We start from the raw sequence: 14,693 nt of genomic DNA, 5'->3' as shown, positions 1-14,693 counted from the left end.
GATTACGCATTAGCGTAGATAAATGAGCTGCACCAGGGTCCGACATCCCTCACGTTATCGCTCCGTATCGGCCTCTAGACGCCAAATCTAGCGGAGGTAGAGGATGATAGCTACGCACCAACATGGTATGGGGCCCATCATCTGGCTGGAGCTGGAGGCCGCCGCCCGTCCGCTCGCCTGCCACACCGAGCAGATCCTCCGCCCGCCGTTAGCACTGTCGTGCCTTCTCGGTCATTGAACCCCCTCCTCTGCCCCTCCTCAACCTAAGCCAGGCCCACAAACAGCTCACCCACCTCCTCCAGAACCTCTCCGGCCTAGCTCCGCTCCTCCTGCCTCGCTAGAGCACCGCCGCTCGCTGCCACCAGCACCACCGCCATGGCACTGCTCCTGTCGAAGGCTCACTTCGGCCATCCACGCGTCCAACCGAGGCCACCACCAGGCTCCTCTCATCGCTCTAGTGCTCTCCCACCTCTTCTCCACTGCCGTCGGTGAGCCCCTTGCCGGAATTTTGAGCTGCAGCACCACCAGCCATGGCCGAGGGCCACATATATTGCTTCGATTTTGATCTTTCTAGGGTCCTGCGTGCAAAACTCATGGGCCCATCTGCAAAATCATGTTTCAAGTTTTGGTTTCAATCCTGCAAACTTGTAAAATCTGTATAAAATTGTAGAAAAACTCTAAAAATGCAAAGTGAAACTTGTGGCAATCCTTATGAAAAGATCTACAACTTTTGTACAGGACCATGACCAGTTTCAATATAAATTTTGGTCTAGAATAAATGTTACTTTTATTAGCTTTTAATTGTAACGCATGTTCTAGGATAGTTCTAGGCTTGATTTTTGGGCCATAGGCTAGTTTGTAGATCTTAGAACTTGTGTAAAATTTTCAAGACAATCCAAAGTCTTTAGATATAGTTTTTTATTTAATCTTGTTTCAAGCTCTAGATTGTAATGTAGATATGCATGTGAAACTTTTACAGTAGATTATACTTGTTGCAAGAATTCTAGTATAAAATTTTGAGGACTCGAAACCAAAGGGGAAAGAGAAAAAGAAGAGAAAAAAGGGAGAAAGATTGTTATGTACAACAATGTGTATCAGAGGCGTCGTCGTGACTAGTACAGGGCACGTGCCCATGACGCTCAACCTGCTAGAGCAGTTGTATCTTTTAGTTTGAATTTGTAATCTCGAGTCAGTTATGTAAATTGGCCATAAAGGCCTGAACTTGAGACTAATGTAGTTATGCTTGGAGATCATTTGGATCTCAGGGCGTCTAGTCCTCTTGCTCAACCGTTCCCTCCTCACGCACACGCTCCTCTGCTCGACGCCGGCCGTCAGGACGGCGTCGCGCCCTCGCCGCCGTCGGGAGCCAAGCCCGCGGCCTCCAACCTCCCACTCCTACTCCCTGCATAACAGCAGTCCTGACAATCTGGTATTAGAGCCAGGTTATGTACAGCAATGTGTATCAGAGGCGTCGTCGTGACTAGTACAGGGCACGTGCCCATGTCGCTCAACCTGCTAGAGCAGTTGTATCTTTTAGTTTGAATTTGTAATCTCGAGTCAGTTATGTAAATTGGCCATAAAGGCCTGAACCTGAGACTAATGCAGTTATGCTTGGAGATCATTTGGATCTCAGGGCGTCTAGTCCTCTTGCTCAACCGTTCCCTCACGCACACGCTCCTCTGCTCGACGCCGGCCGTCAGGACGGCGTCGCGCCCTCGCCGCCGTCGGGAGCCAAGCCCGCGGCCTCTGACCTCCCACTCCTACTCCCTGCACAACAGCAGTCCTGACAAAGATTAAAGTAAGAAAAAAGAAAAAAGAGAAAAAAATAAAAACCATTATTTTTTAGTTAAAAATTGTATTACTAAACTATTGTAAAAGGGAAGAAGGATAAAAAAGAAAAGAGAAAAAAGAGGAGAGGAGAAGAAAAGGAGAAGAAAGGAGATGGGAGTTGGAGATGATTGAATAAAATATATGGTAGTTGGTATAGATGATAAAATATAGAGTATGGATGGGTATGGGAGAACTGGGTATAGAGGAAAGAATATCGATTACTAGGACAGAACATTCATTTTAGAGGATGAAAATAGATGAAAACGAGTGTGGATAGCCTCACCTACCTACTGGTGTTGGTGCCTATCTCACCATAAAAAGTCACTGATGACGCTCTGGCTATTGCAGCAGCCGAAATATCTAGCACAGTAGCGCTCCCCTACGTTGTCTACCTATGGCTAGTCCTCCCTCAATGCGTAGAGCAGGCCGGGCGATTAGCTGCAGGTGCAAACTCCAGATCAGATGACCACGCATGGAATACATTCTCGACGATCCGAGTGTTGGACTGGAGGCAGAATTTTAGGGTTCTGATCAAATTGGAAATGCAAAAGACAGTTTCCTCTGCGTCGGAAACGAAATGTCCTTGTCGTCAAGGCGGATTCTTTTGTTCATTTTGCGAGATCAGCAAAGATAGCATTGACTCCGAATTAAAATAAAAACACAACCAGAGCTAGATTGTTCCATTCATAGATGTGTATTTGTTTTGGGACAAATTTTGAACTCTAGAAGTGCATTTATTTTGGGATGGAGGGAGTGAGCAAACGATTGAGAACCTCGACAAACTAGGAGCATCCATAGTTTTAGGTGCAAACTCGTTTTGTTTTACTTACAAAAAATTATTATGAGTGCATGTTCACTATATGAGGAAAATTTTCATCTATGTATTTATGTTCACCTGAATTCTTGTCATTTTTGTTTGAATAAAACTTGATAGACTTGGAACCTCAACTTTGTAACTAAATACATCATGGCATGACCTGTGGATGTGTGTTTCTTTGTTTTCTTTAACTTCGAAATACACTTTCCCCATGACTTTTTTATGGAGGTGTTTCTTATTGCAGCTTGGGAATTATGGAAACTGCGGAATTCGGTTATCTTTGATAATGTACAACCTTCTCTACATCTCTGGTCCGTGAGGTTCAGGGATCAAGTGCTGCTTCACCTTTTTTGTTTTAATCATGTAATCAAAGACTCAGTAGCTTCTTGGCTGCTAACTTTTTCCTTTTCTTTCTTTCCCCTATAAGTATTTCGCCTAACTTTTCTAACCCATTTAATGAAAATTGAAGCACTGTGAGGATTTCCCCCACAGTTTCCCCTTCAAAGAAAATACACTTTTGTATGAATCATTTTCCTATCCATCATTTGTTCATCAGTGGCGGAGCTACGTTGGGGCCATAGAGGGCCATGCCCCCGGCTAAATTAACAAAGGCTGGCCCCTCCTAATTATGTGGTCAGGCTCCGCCAGTGGACATTATAATCAAGAATTATGATGAATGAAACTAGGCTGCACTAAAATGGGAGGCTGTCACAATGGCCATCCTTACCTTACATATTCCACTATCTTTCTCATGATTCATGTCACCTAGGACTTCAGTACAAGTTCCTGCCTTCAGCTCTTTTTCTTTTTCTTCGAGGAACTGCAGGTTTATTGCATAGTAAGAAAGTAATTGATTGTTTGTACCAATCACATAATATAATGAAAAGCATTAAAAATTGCAGTAACACAATACAAAAGAATACAGCATAGATGGTAGGAAAATGGCACAAACACTTCCACTAAATTAATTTTCATAAATTAGATAACATAAGAAGGTCTGTGTATGAATCTTTGTATGCAAGGACCTGATATGCAAACCGAAGATGATGGCATTAAGCTTATACAAGTATTCAGTGCTGCAAATAGTAAAATAAAATGGAATTGCGAAAGCAAAATCATTTCTGATGTTCACATCCATATGAACACAAATTCCTGAGCTAACAAAGTATACAACAGATCGATCTCAACACAATAAGATTCAGATCTAAAAAATAAACGAGCTTAGATTGGGCCTAGATTTTGTCTTGCCGTGCCCCGTTTCCATCCCACCAAAACTCCCTTGCCACAAGAACAAGTCAGAAAATTATATTATGTGTCAACATCTCCAATATTTGTACAACCATAACAACATCCTAGCCCTGCTCAATCCAGCAAGGATAAATCTGCCTCCTTTTTTTCATTTTTCTGTCATCTCATCGGTGCCTTGAATACCCTTGAATTGGACTTGGGTCATTCTCACCTAAGCCGATGGTCTAGAATTAAACCCTTTTTTTTGTGAGTCTAGAATTAAACCCTAACTACAAACAATCCCTAACCATGTTCACCGAAGAAGACAATTGCGTCGAGCGGAAAGAAATCAGAAACCGGATCCGAAAAAAAGCATGTGAACGAAAGACAGAAATTGGGGAACCTTACAATTGCGTCTAGCCAAAAGAAAGCAGAAACCGGATCCGAAAAAAAGCATGTGTACGAAACACAGAAATTGGGGAACCTTTCACTACCTTGATAAGCAATTCAATCCTTTGCTTCAGCGGTAAACTGGCGTTAGCTTCAAACAACTCTGAGGCTTCGGCATAGCAAGAATCAGGAAGAAAGCGCGTAAAGGGCATGTCCATGGATGCGAGGAGGCGGTGAGGGGTGGGGGTGGTGCGATGTCGATGGTTGCGGGGAGGCGGCGTGGGGTTGGGTGTGGGGTGATGGGCGTTAGGGTTGCGAGGCCCTACTATTTAAAGGCCAGAAATACTGGCGGGCCACAAGATCGAGACCTACGGCCCTGTTTGGTTGTGGGAGGGGAAAAATTTCCCGGTAATCCAACCCATATCTTTGGTTGCAACAGTGTAAAAATTTGGGCCCACGTGATGGGGCCATAGGCGGGCCGCACGGCCGAACGCGTTAGGCGCCCCCCGTGCGCATCCCCCCGGCCAACGATGTGCCCCCCAAACCAACGCAACGCCTGTCCACCCGCAGCCCCCAGCGCCGTCGATCCGCCGCCGCTTTCCGCCGCCGGCGGACTGTGGAGTCTCCGCCATTTCACGGATCCGTGGCCCGCCGCCGATGACACACCGGATTTGAGGGAGGCTACAGGCTTCGCGGTGTCAAAGTCGCCCGGGCGGCACGTCAAGGTCGGGGCCAGACCGGCCCGTGTTCGCCCCCCTCCCTCCGCCGCGCCGGCCTTCGAATCCGCCGCCGTCCACCCCCAATCGGTGTCTTCCACGGTCCCGGCCTCATCCCCTCCCTTGCAAGGCATCCGCTGCCCCGGGTCAGTGGCACCATTTTTCTCTGCCGCCTGCCTTGCTCCGTTGCGCCGGCCGGCCTCCTTGCTTCACCCACAGCACGGCGCGTGCCTACCTTGTGCGGGATCCGGCATCCCACCGCCAAACCATCCCCCATTCCCCGCTCCACCCCGGCTCTGTGGCCATCCTTGTGCTCCCCACAGCAAGCTCCCCCCCCACGGCCTTCAACCTCATCCATTCCACACCCTCCATTGCTCCTCCCGTCCCGCTGGTCTGCACCCTTGGCAGCGGTGTGCCATGGCCGGCCAAGGGGACAACGGGTTCGGCAACTACCCACAGCCGGACCCCTGGTTCTCGACCGGCTTCAACCCCTACTTCGGCTCGTCGTCGAGCCAAGCGCCGGGCACCGGAGGCATGCTACCGCCGCCGCATGGGTTGTCCGGTTTCAGTAGCGCACCGCCGGGCAGCGGAGGCCCCAATGTGCCGCCATTTCCTTACTCTGGGTACGAGCATCACTCCCTGTACTTCGGCGCTCCTCCCACAGTAATGCCCCCCACGGAGCCATGTCTGCACTGGCGCATCCGTACTACTAATGAGCACCTCCTACCAGCGGACACTCCCTTGCAGAACCTGCAAGGCATTCCACCGCATCCATGGTGCCATGGGATGGTGGACCCTCTGCATCCGTCCCGTCGATTCCAATGCCTCAAGTTCATTGCGTATACGGTGAGTGCCGACCTCAAGTTCCTTCTGATATTTTTATTTGAGGTTCATGTCCTGCTTAAAATAACACATTTGCTGTGGCGATTTCTCAGATCTTGATGACAAATTAGCACACATATTAGTGTATGAGAACATTTATATATATGTATTAGAGTAAAATGCACTGGGGGTCCTTAAACTAGTTGACATGTTCTGTTTAGGTCCATGAACTTTGAAAGTGCATTTTTAGGTCCACAATCTATTCAAGTGTGTCACTTGAGGTCCAAAACACCTCTTACCGCGTTGACCGCCTACGTGGACCGTCACGTAGATCCAACGTGGACCATATATTTGCAAATCACCCCTCTCCCCAATCTCTCTCCTCACTCCCAGCCTCCTCTCTCTCTCTCTCCCACCCGCCCCCTCCCCTGTTCCGGCCTGCGGCCGTCCTCCAGCGGCGCCGCCCCTGCCCCCCGGCGGCTCCGCTCCCCTCCCGGCGCCGGGCAGCGAGGCCCCGCGGTGACAGGCGAGCGGGCGGCCGGCACGGACGGCGGACCCTCCTTGCGACTCGGCGGGTTGCGCGCGCACCATGGCGGCCGGCTACCCTCCTCCCTCCCCATCGCCTCCCTCCCTCTTCTCCATGCCGGCAAGCTCGCCACGACGGTGGAGACCATGGCCGCAGCGGTGGAGGCCGCACGAGATCCGGCCTCCCTACCACGCCGGCCGTGCGGAGAGGAGCGGCCGCGGCTGGCCGATTGTGGTGCGGCGCGGCGGAGAGGAGCGGCCTCGGCGGGCCAAGCGCGATGACGGGCAGAGCACGCGGTGGCCAAGCGCAACGGCAGGCGGAGCGCGCGGCAGGCCAAGCGGCGGTGAGGCAGGCCGCAGAGGTGCGCGCACGGGCGGCCGGCTGGAGTGCCGCAGGCGGTGCGGAGGCGACGGCGGCTCGCCCTTCCCCTGCTCCAGCAGTGTCAACGTCGGGCGCGCGGAGCTCGTGCTCACGCGCGCGGCGGCGCCGTGAGCGCGGTGTGCGTCGGCGGCGGCGGCCGCGGCCGCTCCTGACGTGGACGCCATGGACGCAGCTCTACGCTGGGCACGGAGCTCGCGCGCGCGGATGAGGACGGCGGGGCGGCCGTTCAGCGGCATCCGGGCGTGGGAGGAGGCAGGGAGGAACTGTCGTAGGCGGGCCCCTCCTCCCTCGCCGCGGCGGCCTCATCCCTCGTCGAGCTCCGCCGGCCTCGTCCCTCTTCCTCCCTCGGGCTCCGGTGGGGCCTCCTCCCTCGCGCGCTGCGGAGGCCATGGTTGAAGCTCAGGCTCGGATCTCCGCGCCCCGCCCCGCGCCCCTAGGGGAACAAAGTGTAGGAAAGGGGTGATTTGCAAATATACGGTCCACGTTGGATCTACGTGGCGGTCCACGTAGGCGGTCAACGCGGTAAGAGGTGTTTTGGACCTCAAGTGACACACTTGAATAGATTGTGGACCTAAAAATGCACTTTCAAAGTTCATAGACCTAAACAGAACATGTCAACTAGTTTAAGGACCCCCAGTGCATTTTACTCTACGTATTATTTTGTCACTTCAACTATCAGATGCATATGGACAATTTAGGTTTCCCTCAGTAGCTGCATTTCATTTTTATCACCAGAAATCCACCTCGAAAAACTAACCTTGGAAGGATACAAGACTAGCTAGTTTAATTCCCTATTACACTGATCATGATTGGACTGATGCTCCCTAGATCAGAGCTACGAACCCCTATTATTTCTGGAAATAACAGCTACATTGCAACCACATGAAAGGGCAATGCAATAATGGGTAACCTTTGCCATGGGCTCCGGTTGCTATGGGCGACGATATCTCTGCTTCCTCAGCTCCCGGACGTCGGATCACCCCAAGCCAAACACGCCGGGAGGCGCCGTCCCCCGTTCCTATTCCGTCAAGCAACGATGAGTCAAATGCATCCGAGGATGATGACGCTGGATTGTCGTCGGTAAGAAACGCATTTTGTAGTTTCTGATTTCAGATATTAGCATCTACGAGACCTGTAGTGATTTCAGATATTAGTGAGATGCATCTTGATTTCATACAGTGCTGTAACTGTGGATGAAAAATGAAGCCTTATTTGTGTGATTCAGGTAGACGAAAGAAAACAAAACTTGGCGAAATGATTCTGATGTTTGATAAGTGTCTCACATCAACTCTGGATCAGTTAAGTTAGCCATGTAGGCCATGACAAATATGTAAGCCTTGAGTGAAAAATAATCAATACTAGATAGATGGGCATGGGCTTCATGTAAAACTTTTCTACAGTTTTAAATTCCCACATTTCACTGGCACATGTACAACTGGTGGGCACATCTTTAACAGACTTCGGTGTTCAGTACAGGCAGTCTAGTCAATATAGCACAATACATCCTGAGCTTGTTATTTCAGAACCAATTATCAATTTAAGTATAATAACTGTTTTATATCATTCCTGCCAAATAAGAAAAATCTGATGTGGCAAAGACATATCGAACTGTAAAGGCCTTACCTTGGTAGTCACAAGTAACAAAACCTTGTAAGCACCCCAATAAAACTAAACCAAAAGCTAATAGCTTCATACTTTCTGAAAGTATCCTCTGTTTTGTTGTCTGAGACAGAAGTACTGTCTGTGCACGCTGAATCTATTTGCTTGATTGAAAACAGAGGAGCTTGAATCCATCAGCAAACGATAGGTAGCTTGAAGTAACTGCATCTTAGCTCTCTTTGCTGGTCAGCCAGGATCAACCCGTTCTCCTAGAAAAAATAATGGCCCTTAACAGGTCATCTAACAACATGATGAGCACTGTTGCTCTAATGGCTGCAGGCCTACTTCTTGCCTCTCAAATCACGCCATCCCATGGCACTCCTATATTTTAAGCTGAGGAGATGCATATCAATCAGCCTGGATCTGAGAAATCTAACTGATGCCTAAACTTTGCCAAATTGTATCATCTTTTAACTGAATAGTACTTGTTGAGCAGATTTGACATGGTCAATCATGTTTTTCCTTGGTGCACGTAGTGTGTGAGATAAAGTTTCCACTTGCAGAATAATGTTCACCAACTGATGTCTGATTAATATTTGTTTGCCATTAGCTTTAGCTTTTGTTCTCCCGCGCTTTGCTGTATGCCTGATTACTTGTCACTTCTTGAATCATTTGTGGACGTAGAACAAGACCCGTAGAGCCAACTGGAATGATTCTCGAACGGAAGCGTTTTGTGAACTATGGCTGGAACAAATGCAGCAAGGAAACTGTCAAGAGGGTAAAATGTCTCGTTTAGGGTGGAGGAACCTGGTTAAGGCTTTCAAAGAAAGAGCAGGGTGGAACCATGATAAGAATCAGTTGCTTGCTAGGTACCGGTAGCTAAAAATCTTCCATGCTTGTTTGACTGTATTGAAAAGCAGCACAGGGGGTGGCCGAGCAGGGGGCGGCTACAAGGCCTGCAAAGATGTTTGGGATCACTACACTAAAGTAAGCATTCTTGCACAGTACCTCCATTTTCTATGCTTGAAGTCTTTGGTACTACATGTCATGCCATTGAAGCTAATTGGTGTCTATATTACTTTGACAGAAGCTGAAGGAGGTGGAGCGCTTGAAGTTCGAGGAGCCAAGTTGGGCTTCTTTGCTGCCCGCCATGTTCAAGGATGTTGCCATTAAGTGGGGCTCCATGCTTGGAACAGCGGCCGCACGGAGCACAGAAGAGCGGGATTCCGCGGACACCCCTGCCCAGGATAGCACCTCTCTACCAACATCAGGTAGCCGCAAGAGGGGAAGCAGTGACGCAACCAAATCGACTGCTGACAGCCCTTCCAAGAAGGAGCAACCAGCAATGTCCCCAACAAGCAGCAGTCGGTCCAAAAAATAAAAAACGGTGCTACAAAAACTTTTAGGCAAGCTGAAAGCAAATGATGGCGAAACTGCAAAGGCGATCACCCAGCTTAATGACAAGCAGCATCAGCGGATCCAAGAGCAACGTGAGGCATATATGCATTGCTTGCAGTTGGCAGTTGATTGTGGGATCGATGAGGCGAGCGAGGAGTACTTTTTTCTTCATGACCATTTCAAGGACGAGCGAGAATGAGACGCGTACTTGTCCCTGAAAACACGTGAAGCTAGGTGGATTTGGATCTAGAGAGCGTTCGAGAGGCGGCGTTGATTGAGTGGTTACCAGTACCGTGAACATTCAGTTAGGTCGTACTGCAGTAGTGATGTGTTGTCGTGCCGTAGTGCGTATGTTGTCCTAGGAACTATTTAATTAAGGGTCTGTAATTTGCTAGAACCACTGTACCGTGTTGTTTAATTGTATTCGTACAATGTATCGGGGTGTGCATGCATGAGTAATTTCTATACTATGTTCTGGTAGTACGTATGGCCTGTTATGTCATTATTAAGTCGGAATTCCTTTACACATGATGTCCTGTTTAGTTTCTTATCCCATACTACATTTACTAACTAAGTTGTATGTCTTTGCAATGCAGGGTTCTAGTCGAGGTGACAACACAGAAATTTTTGGAATGGGTCCTTCCGTGGCAGCAGAGGAGGGCATCAACGGGGACACCTCAGGATCCGATTTGGAGGGCATTGATTTTGAAGGAGACTCGAGTTTGGTGAGTGAAGATAACTCAAGTGATGAGGCAGATGAGGAGCAGTACAAGGAGCTAGAGGAGTTTATGGCAAAGAAAATCCGGTTTTCCAGGGCATTAAGATTGCCTTGGACAGTGCAAGGAGGAGGCGGAAACTGATGAAGAAGGCCATACTTGTAGGTATGTACCATGACACTTACTTGTGCAAACAACCATATAGAGTGCCAGTGGAGTCAGGAATTCAGTGGGTAGAGAGGACATTAAGAAATGCAAATAGTTGCTACAACATGTTTAGGATGCAGCCGCATGTGTGGGAGATGCTACATCAATAGTTGGTTGGCAGATATGGTTTGAAGTCTACTAAGAAGATGTCATCTAGAGAGGCTTTAGAATTGTTTCTTTACATGGTTGGACCCCCACAACCTGTTAGGCAGGCTGAAAATAGATTTGAGAGGTCCATGGAGACTGTTAGCCGCAAATTCCACCATGTCTTATCTTGTGTCCTGAAACTAGCCATAGATATAATTCGCCCCAAGGACTCCACTTTCAGTTGTGTCCACAACAAGGTAGCGAAGCATAGGTCTGCTCCTGCCTTCAACAATGCAATAGGGGCAATAGATGGAACACATGTCAAAGTTATCATACCTTTCAGTAAGGTTGGCCAATATATCGATAGGCGAAATGAAAAAAACTCAAAATGTACTGGCTATATGTGACTTTGATCGTCGCTTCACATTTGTTGCTGCAGGGATTCCTGGATCAACACATGATTGGACAGTGCTGCAAGAAGCCATTCACAAATATGGCACAAATTTTCCCCATCCACCCGCAGGTAAATTTTTTGCAAGTAAGCATTGTTGTATGTTGGAATGAATATGTAAACCATGTTGGTTGATTGTTGCGTTGTCAATGTAGGAAAGTTTTATCTGGTTGATGCGGGGTACCCCAACAGGCCGGGATATCTAGCACCTTACAGGGGGTGAAGTACCATCAGCGGGCATGGAGAAAGGGACCAGGACCTTCGGGTACACAAGAGGTATATAACAAAGCGCATTCTTCACTTAGGTCGGTCATAGAGCAGTAATTCGGGATCTTGAAGATGAAGTGGAGAATTCTGTATTACGGCATCCCTAAATATTCTGAGCGTACACAAGCAAAAATCATTGTAGCATGTTGTAGCCTACATAATTTCATTTTGGAAAATGATGATGACGATGTGGACTTTAATATGGCTACGGCATTAGGCGGGTTGAGAATGCTCGAAGAAGATAAGGATGAGGCGGACACGCATGAGGCCGATAAAGTTGAAGACGTTGTGAACATGAATACGGTCCGTGATGAAATTGCATATGCATATTTTATGGCACAAAGGCGCCGGTGAGAATCATGTAAATTATGCCATATGTAACATATGTTGGGGGCCAAAATATGTTTGTATCGTCGTTAGTATTTGTTTGTGGGACTTTGTTTTGCTATGTAAACTTTGAGATAGTGTGTGAATTGTGCTGGCATAGTTGGTTGCCCAATATTTGTATTTATGGACCATATTTGTGTTGCAAAGGAAATGAATTCTATATATTATGTTGGGCTGTTTATGTATCTATGTGTGTGCACTTAGCAATTTCAGAATTTTGGGGACACATAGCTGTGTGCATTTAGCAATTGCATCAGATTACATATGTTTGGTTATGATTGATTTTGCCAAACATATGGAAAACTTTTCAAGAAATTTTTTGTGCCTCGAAACCAAACATGGCCAGTACTAGTACTACTAGTATACTAGTACTCGCAAAAATCCATCCATCCATCCTCCCCATCCTATAAGGGACCGATTGAATTAGACTACATCCACCCCAAAAATCGTCCCCCCATGAGAGACTCTCCAAGATGTGCACCAAACATATTGCACCCACAATCTCACCTCTGTAAAAATCGACGGCTCAAAATACTACTCGCAGGACTCAATGCGATCTGACGGCTCACGTTTTAAGGATCATCCGCTTCAACGTGCGTTGAAGTGGACACCCCATCGCCCGCGCCCCCCGCGCGCCCGCCCCTCTGACGCGCCCCGCGTTCGAATCGCCCCCGCCCCCGCCCCGCACTCATTTTCTTCCCAAAATTGGCGTCGCGATCCCGAGAGCCTTCCTCCCTACCCAGTGCCAAGCCCTCCGCACTCAAACCCTAGCAAGCGAGAGGCCCTGCCCCCCACCCCGCCCCCATGGAGCGCCCCCTCCGCCACCTCGCGCTGCTGCTCGGCCTCTTCGCCTTGGCCACGGCAGCCGCCACGAGGGCCAAGGCGCAGCCGGCGTGTGAGCCCCCAACCTCCTCCTCTGGTCCGCCGTCGCCTCCGCTGCCGGCCGGGCACGCCGCCGTCCGGGGCGGTTGAAGGGGCTCCTCCGCCGGCCGAGCACGCTGCCATCCGGGGCATCCTCCGCCGCCCGGAAATGCCGCCGTCCGGGGCAGAGGAAGGACTCCTCCGCCGGCCGCTCATGCCCGCCGCCGTTCGGGCCGGAGGAAGGGGCTCCTCTATCGGCCAGTCGTTCCCACCGCCGTCCGGGGCGGTTCAAGGGGCTCTTCCATTCGGCCGTGCAGCACGCGCCCGGCGCGTGCGTGCCCTGTGCCGTGGGCTGCCGCCCTGCACGGACGGCCGTGCGTACCCCGCGGTGTGGGGCGCTGCCCTGCGCGTGCGTGCCCCGCGTCCGGTGTGCACGGCGCGCGGGCGGCGGGCAGCGTGCGGACGCCGTGCGGACCGCGGCCGCCGTGCCCCCGCCCGATCCGCTCCGCCCCTTGCGGAGTGGATCCACTCCGCCCGACCGCCGATGCGTGCGTCCTCCTCAGCCCGGCCATCGACTCATGCGTTGACCTTGCTGACCAGGGACGCCCTCGTGGTGGTGGCGCTGGACATGGAGGAAGGATCCGGCGGGAGGAAAGGGAGCACACCATGCCGGGGGCGGAGCGGCGGCTACTGCTGCTGCTGCTACTGCCGCGGCTCCATGGGATGAGCAGTCGGGGGCCCGCCGGCGATGAGCATGCACGAGCTGCTGGAGTGCCCTGCCTGCGACTCCATGTTCCCGCAAAGGTGAGGATTTCCTCAATCTTAGGGTTAGGGTTTGGGAGATTTGGGGATTTTCATTATGCAATTCGGTTCTGCATTCCTCTATCGTTCTACATTGTTTAGCATTGCCTGCTAACATTCAAGTAACATTTTGATTAGGGTAACATGGATTTATTGTTCGTGGCATTATTCTTTTTTTTATGATCAATTATCAGGACATATATCGGTTCTGTAGTTGTTAGAGTTCATGGAGGATGGAGTGTGCTTGCTTGGCGTGGGTTGAAATGCTTGGAGGGAAGGGATGGTGCTCAGCTAGAGGAGTTGGAGTCCGTGAGTTGCTCTGGAAGTTGCTCGGTGTCTAGGGGTACAATACAGCTTGATGTCATCTGCACTTGCTCTACGTTTCAGTCTGTTTCCATCGCATATCAGTTTGTTGGTTGTCCTTGATAGAGCAAGAGATAGTCCTCTTTGGTGCTCTTATGGAAGAAGATGGTCCTCTGTCAATCTTTTTTGTGGTCCTAGATAGATCCATAGAGGTCCTTTTTTTGTGCAAGTTCAGCCAGCGTCAATTTCCCTACCATTGTTTATACTTTATACTGTCAATTGGTTGTGTAGTATCCATATTGGTACCTTCCCATGGCAGACATATCTTGTCTAGGAGGATGGGGATTTTCTTTGCCTGAAAATGACTGCAAAATATTTTGAATACAATTATTGACAGGTAAAAATATTTTGATGCAGCATGCCTGAAGAAGACACCGGGTTTCAAGTAATGAGACTGGTTGCATGCAATTTGCATTGCAATTTGCCGGAATGTGCGAAAAGGGTTAATAAAGGGAATTGCAGGTACCTACTTGAACCTAGCACTTTATTTTTGTGTCTTTTCGAAATATTTGATGAGCTTCTTCCAAGATTGATGAAAGAAGGAAGTGATGGTAACCATGGATCCAGTGCTCTTAAAGTGTTGATTAGTCACTACCTTTCATCATTTGTATGCATGTTGATTAGTCACTACCTTTCTTAAAGTGTTTCTGTTTCATGTGTCCCCTTCAAAAGTCAAAATGGACTGCCACTAAATCCTATTTGTTGCAACTGGGAATAGTTTCTTTTGATTTGGCTACCTGTTGAGTCTCTGTAGTTAGGGAGAGGCTTGTAGAGTATATTAGTGCAAGGCCTGCATCTTTGTTTCCAAGAATATACTAAATCTTTAGTATTGCAGCTGATTCTACTT

General features: G+C 49.3%; 1 protein-coding gene and 2 long non-coding RNA genes across 3 annotated transcripts; 2 read left to right on the top strand and 1 right to left on the bottom strand.

Moving 5' to 3' along the window:
* Positions 1-1,475: 1,475 nt before the first annotated feature.
* On the bottom strand, positions 1,476-4,548 carry LOC120712160. The gene is made up of 3 exons (XM_039997872.1): positions 4,369-4,548; positions 3,375-3,467; positions 1,476-1,767 (listed from the first exon to the last, which is right to left on the bottom strand). Exons 1-3 carry the CDS (start codon positions 4,480-4,482, stop codon positions 1,639-1,641), a joined length of 336 nt encoding a protein of 111 aa, XP_039853806.1. The 5' UTR covers positions 4,483-4,548; the 3' UTR covers positions 1,476-1,638.
* Positions 4,549-4,856: 308 nt separating this feature from the next.
* Positions 4,857-10,178, top strand: LOC120712159. Its single transcript, XR_005690726.1, has 4 exons — positions 4,857-5,826; positions 7,599-7,789; positions 8,993-9,295; positions 9,396-10,178. It is a non-coding gene; the product is annotated as an uncharacterized LOC120712159 (long non-coding RNA).
* Positions 10,179-10,307: 129 nt separating this feature from the next.
* On the top strand, positions 10,308-12,006 carry LOC120639158. The gene is made up of 3 exons (XR_005661298.1): positions 10,308-10,587; positions 11,156-11,239; positions 11,323-12,006. It is a non-coding gene; the product is annotated as an uncharacterized LOC120639158 (long non-coding RNA).
* The last annotated feature ends 2,687 nt before the right edge of the window (positions 12,007-14,693 follow it).

Source organism: Panicum virgatum, chromosome 6K, assembly GCF_016808335.1.
Source record: "Panicum virgatum strain AP13 chromosome 6K, P.virgatum_v5, whole genome shotgun sequence".
NCBI classification, from domain to species: Eukaryota; Viridiplantae; Streptophyta; class Magnoliopsida; order Poales; family Poaceae; genus Panicum; species Panicum virgatum.
Note: the sequence above shows the minus strand (reverse complement) of the source record. Positions and strands in the feature narration are given on the sequence as shown.